At 40.1% G+C, this 5,537-nt stretch overlaps 1 protein-coding gene across 1 annotated transcript; it reads left to right on the top strand.

Annotated features, from left to right (window-relative positions):
- On the top strand, positions 1-673 carry LOC115668480 (germin-like protein 9-3). The gene has a single exon (XM_030589922.2). The coding sequence runs from the start codon at positions 41-43 to the stop codon at positions 671-673; it is 633 nt and encodes a 210-aa protein (XP_030445782.1). The 5' UTR covers positions 1-40.
- The last annotated feature ends 4,864 nt before the right edge of the window (positions 674-5,537 follow it).

The raw sequence follows: 5,537 nt of genomic DNA, 5'->3' as shown, positions 1-5,537 counted from the left end.
ACAAAAGTCGGTCATTTTTACGAGCTCCAAAGTGTCCATCATGGCCAAGTGTGAGCTCGTCGTGGCATTAGTCCTCAGTTTGTCCCTTTTTGGCTTTACGAGCGCCGGCGACCCCGACATTCTCACCGACTTTGTGGTCCCCCCGAACGTCAACATCAGTAACATCGATGGCAACTTCTTCACGTTCACCGGCATGAGGTCTATCTTGGGGTCCAACCCCCCGACCGCGTTTACAGTGACCAAAGCAAGCGCAAAGGAGTTCCCTGCTCTGGAAGGGCAGAGCGTCTCGTTTGCACTCCTCCAATTCCCGGCCAGCTCGGTGAACCCCCCACACACGCACCCCCGCGGATCGGAGCTCCTGTTCCTCATATATGGGTCGCTGCAGGTCGGGTTCGTCGACACGACCAACAAGCTCTTCACTCAGACCCTCCAAGCTGGTGACATGTTCATATTCCCCAAGGGGCTTGTCCACTTTCAGTACAATTTTAATCAGACCGACTTCGCGGTGGCAGTCTCCGCGTTCGGGAGCGCAAGTGCGGGATTAGTGTCGGTCCCTGTGGCCGTCTTCGAGACCAACATCGACGACGGGATCCTGGCTAAATCTTTCAATACTAATGTCACCACCATTCAAGCACTGAAGGCTGGCCTTGCACACCCACCCACCAAACCATGACAAAGAGAGAGCGAGGGAGACAGAGAGAGGTCAACTTCTAATAAAACAGTGTATCTTTATTCCTGCAATTTATATTTTAAAAAGGTGAAGTGTTGGAAATAATTGAATTGAGCAAGTTTGATGATGTACTGATCTACCCCCATTTATTTTGTATAAGATTTGACTTTGTCAACACAAATGTATGAACACCAAGTGGTATATTCAAAGTCAATTGAGTCACTATCTTTTCTCCTCTCAAGCATATACAGTTTCTTTTTCTTCAGTACCCAACATTTTTGTATAGTGTTTTATATGTTAAACATAAATAATTATGTCAGTAATTAGCTATTCTCTCTGTAAAAGGCGTGCTAATCATTTTTGGGGGGGAAGGGCGGCAGACAAGTGATTAGCACTTCTCTGCATCTTATTTTCCCTTCTCAAGGAAATATTTCATTATTATTATTTTATTTTTTTGGATTGTCTTCTCAAGAGAGTACTTCATCAATATCAATTAAGGCTCCGTTTGTTACGGGAAAAATAAATAATTTAAAAAATATTTACCTAAATATAATCACTTATATCGCTTAAATAACTAGTAAATGAAAAATATTTTCCTATAGACAACAATATATGTCTAAACAATTTCGTAGATAAAGAAAATATTTTTCATTCAATCATTGTTTGAAGCGATGCAAACGATTATTTTTAAGAAATAAACGGACCATAAAGTCACCATTAGTTTCTCAACTATCAAACTAATAAGATCTAACGGGCCGAAGCTCGAGGTCGCAAATCATGTGGCAACTTAGGCTTCCTTTGGTTCGTTGGGACGACTAAGCTAAGCCTTGTTCGCCAATGTTCAACCACTCGGATCATATAGAGAGACAGTGTTTAGAGAGAAAAATATTATGAGAAAGAATCTACTTATATTACTCAAATGTTGGATGATATAAATGAGGGGAAACGCACTCATATTTATACGTGAGGCTTTCTAATTACTACTGTTGGTCGCCCTTTGATCAACGTAATGGAGATCTATTCTTCCCAACTACCGTCTATCCTATTAAATATAAGAAATATATTGAATACAAATATACAATTCCCATACCATCCTTAGGAGTATTCTAAAATCCTCATGAAGACCCTAGAGCCCAAGACACTTCAATTCTTGTTGATCAACCGGGCTATATCTTCGATCGGTTTGGTCACGAAACCTCCAGTTCCTAACATTCCCTCCACCCATTCGAGCGACGTCCTTGGCACTCTCAAGTCCTTTGCTTGCCCGATCGCATCCTTCCCTTGGATCATTGGTTCCCTCGAACGTTGGTGATTCTTCCGTCTACAATGCCGCTTGGTCTTTCCCTTCCTGACTTGTCAGCTACATGGTTCTTGAATTCCATCTCGTTCCACAAGCAACTCTTTTTTCAGTTCGGCCATTTCCATATTCTTCAGCAAGTTCTCCACTTCCGGAAGAAGCACATGGATCGTCATCTCACTTTGAGTAGGCATAGGTCGCCCAAACTCCACCTTTGGTCCCTCCAAAGGTTGTGGCTTCGCTTTCGACTCAACTATGAGTTCCTCAACTCTCGGCCTTTCGCCCATGAGTCGTATCGTGGAGATGCTCTTCGTCTCCGTCAACCAAAAGAGCATTTTCGGTTGGTGATAACGACTGACTTTGTTCTCATATCGATCATGCCATTTATGCTATCAAATAATTCAAAACCCAAATTAAGATCATATTCATCAAGCGGAATTACCTAGATAAAAAATGTCCTTCTAATCACCAACGTGTTGTTCCACGTTCCGACCAATGCCAACGGCCAATACATCATCTAAGTTGACTGCCTTCAATGGATGTCCGGTTGGTTCCACTCGAAGTCCCAAACTCTTCGCTTGACAATCACTACAAAAAAATATGAATTTTGCGACGGAAATTTGCGACGAAAATTTTTCGTCGCTAATTTGCAACAAACTTTGCGACGGATTTCTAATTCCGTCGCAAATTAGCGACGAAAATTTTCCGTCGCAAATTTGCAACGGAAAATAAATCCGTCGCAAAATTGGTCACAAATTAGCGACGGAAAAATTCCGTCGCAAATTCCGTCACTAATTTGCGACGGAAAATAAATCCGTCGCAAAATTCGTCGCAAATTAGTGACGACTAATTTTCCGTCGCAAATTTGCGACAAATTTTGTGACGGATTTATTTTCCGTCGCTAATTTGTGCAACAAAATTTACCATTTTGCGACGAAAGTGGAGACGAATTGGATGATTGTCACAAGTTCAAATTCAAAAGAGATTGGACGATTTGCTACACGTCCAATTCTAAGAGAGATTAGATATTACAAATTCAAATTAGATAAGAACATCTATTATAAACTCAAGATATTAGATAATCTCTTAAAATGTTCTCGTCCCAAATAAGCTTTTTTAGATTCGATAGGTGCAAATCTTATCTTCTTCTTTTTTTCAAGACTTAGATATAGATAACGCAGATATCTATTTAGTTGAATATGGCGGTTTCCTCCGCACGTAGCTCTTATGTATGCGTAAATATATGGGTAAATAAATTATAGCAATTTTCAAATAGATCGGAATCAGGTGGATGTATAAAATGTAAAGTCAATGTATCTATATGGGGATATCTATAGGAGATCATATAAAAGAGATATTCTTATTTAAACCTAACCAATTTGATCTAACCAATTAGATGAATTATTTCTAAAGGGTTACATCCGAATGATGAGTGAATAGAGGGCATGCATTCCATTAGAGAAATATTTAGAAGATTCTCTATATTTCGTTTAATTGATTGTAATTGATATTTTCCCTTTTAGATAGTCATCCTATAAAACCACTTTTTTCTACATTTAAATGTCTCACGTTTTATTTATTATATATTTCAAGTGATCATATTGATTTATGAATCGTCATGCACATATAATATCTCTCATCTTATATATAAAATATACTAATTTTGTAAATTAATCTGTTAAATTAAATTGGCAAGCAAGACGTATATAAATTGTTGATTAGCTGTACTCCAAGCTTAGGTAACAAGCCTACGTTGGACCCCATCAGTTTGCCTATCCACTTGCACCCAAAAATAAGAAAGACACGACAACAATATAATGCCTTTTTCGCGAGACATTTAAATGTAGAAAAAAGTGGTTGGCATGAAATTCATGCATATAAAAGAAAGTCTTTCATTTAGCGTTTATGTTTTTTTTTTTGGTCAAAATGTAGCATTTATGTTACGTGTCACGTTATTGTGGTATCAATTACAGTATAACAATCCATTGTTGGTCCAATGAAGATGAAGGAAAGAAAAAAAGAAAAGGAAAGGAAAAAGAAAAGAAAAGAAAAACTAAAAAAATTCGAAAAATAAAAAAAATTATATTAAAAAATTAGTTTGGGGTAAAATTGTCACAGGTGTACCAGTTTGGGGTTTTTGGTGGTCAAAAAAATAGTTCGGGGTAAAATTGTCACAGGTGTACCAGTTTGGGGTTTTTGGTGGTCAAAAAAATAGTTCGGGGTAAAATTGTCACAGGTGTACCGGTTTGGGGTTTTTGGTGGTCAAAAAAATAGTTCGGAGTAAAATTGTCACAGGTGTACCGGTTTGGGGTTTTTAGTGGTCAAAAAAATAGTTCGGGGTAAAATTGTCACAGATGTACCAGTTTGGGATTTTTTATGGTCAAAAAAATAGTTTGGGGTAAATCTGTCACAAGTGTACCAGTTCAGGGTTTTTCGTGGTATTAACCCATATATATATTGCTCTTAATTTTTTTTATCACATTCTTGACTTGGTATCAGAGCCCTATTGTTATTTGAGAAATCGTCAATCGAGTCTGTTTGTAACAATGACATCCACATCAGTCATGTTTCTCCACAGTGCTCGTAATGCTAGTCACATCGGCCCATTTCGCAACAACCTTCCGTAGTTGTTTGACATTCCTCCGCTGCTCTAATGAAAAAAAAAAAATCACCAGACTTGCCGCCCTTAGATGAATTAGATCATGACATTTACTAATTCGTCAAATATGAGTAATGTGTCATTGTAAAAAGCATATCTACTCAATGTTCCGATGGAATTAGCGACGGATTCGAAAAATTGGTCGGTATAAACATTTCCGTCGGTAATTCCGTTGCAAATTAGCGACGGATTTGAAAAAATGGGCGCCATGTGCCGCGAAGATCACTTCCGTCGCAAATTAGCGACAGAAAAATAAGTCCGTCGCAAATTTGCAACGGAAAAAATTAGTTTTTGCGACGGAAAAAAAAATCCATCGCAAAAATTTGCGACGGAAACAAAATCCGTCGCAATTTTGCGACGGAAACAAAACCCGTCGCAAAACTTTGCTACGGAAAAATAATCCGTCGTAAATTTGCGACGGAAACAAAATTCGTCGCAAATTTACGACGAAAATAAAATCCGTCGCAAAAATTTACGACGAACATAAGATTCGTCGCAAATTAGCGACGAACTGAAAAGGTTCGTCGCTAAAATTTGCGATGAAATATGAAGTTGGTCGCAAATTTAATTAAAAAAAGTGCGCCCCAAAGCCCCGCCCTTACCCCCAATTTCTCTCTCTCTCGCTCACTGTTCTCCCTCTCTCTCCCTCTTCTCCCTTCTCGCTTCTCGCTTCTGCTTCTTCCCTCTCCCCCACACCCCCAAACCTCTCGCGCTCGCTCTTCCTCCCGCGACTCCTCCTCGCCCATGGCCTCCGGAGCCCTAGAGGCCGCGGAGCCCGAAGGGGCGGCGGCTCCTCCCCCCGTCGAGGGCAAGGAGGAGGAGCTCCCCGAGAAATCAGAGGTGGAGGAGGCAGATCAAGAGGACCGAGAGATCGCCGCTCCGGAGGAGGAGGAGGCCGAGGCCGCCGACGA

Source organism: Syzygium oleosum, unplaced genomic scaffold (assembly GCF_021117445.2).
Source record: "Syzygium oleosum isolate NSW1041296 unplaced genomic scaffold, Sole_v2.1 Sole_v2.02, whole genome shotgun sequence".
Lineage (NCBI taxonomy): Eukaryota > Viridiplantae > Streptophyta > Magnoliopsida > Myrtales > Myrtaceae > Syzygium > Syzygium oleosum.
This window is presented reverse-complemented; position numbering and strand designations above follow the sequence as displayed.

Coding starts and splice junctions, on each gene's coding strand:
- LOC115668480 (XM_030589922.2), top strand. CDS start 41: ATGGCCAAGTGTGAGCTCGTCGTGGCATTAGTCCTCAGTTTGTCCCTT.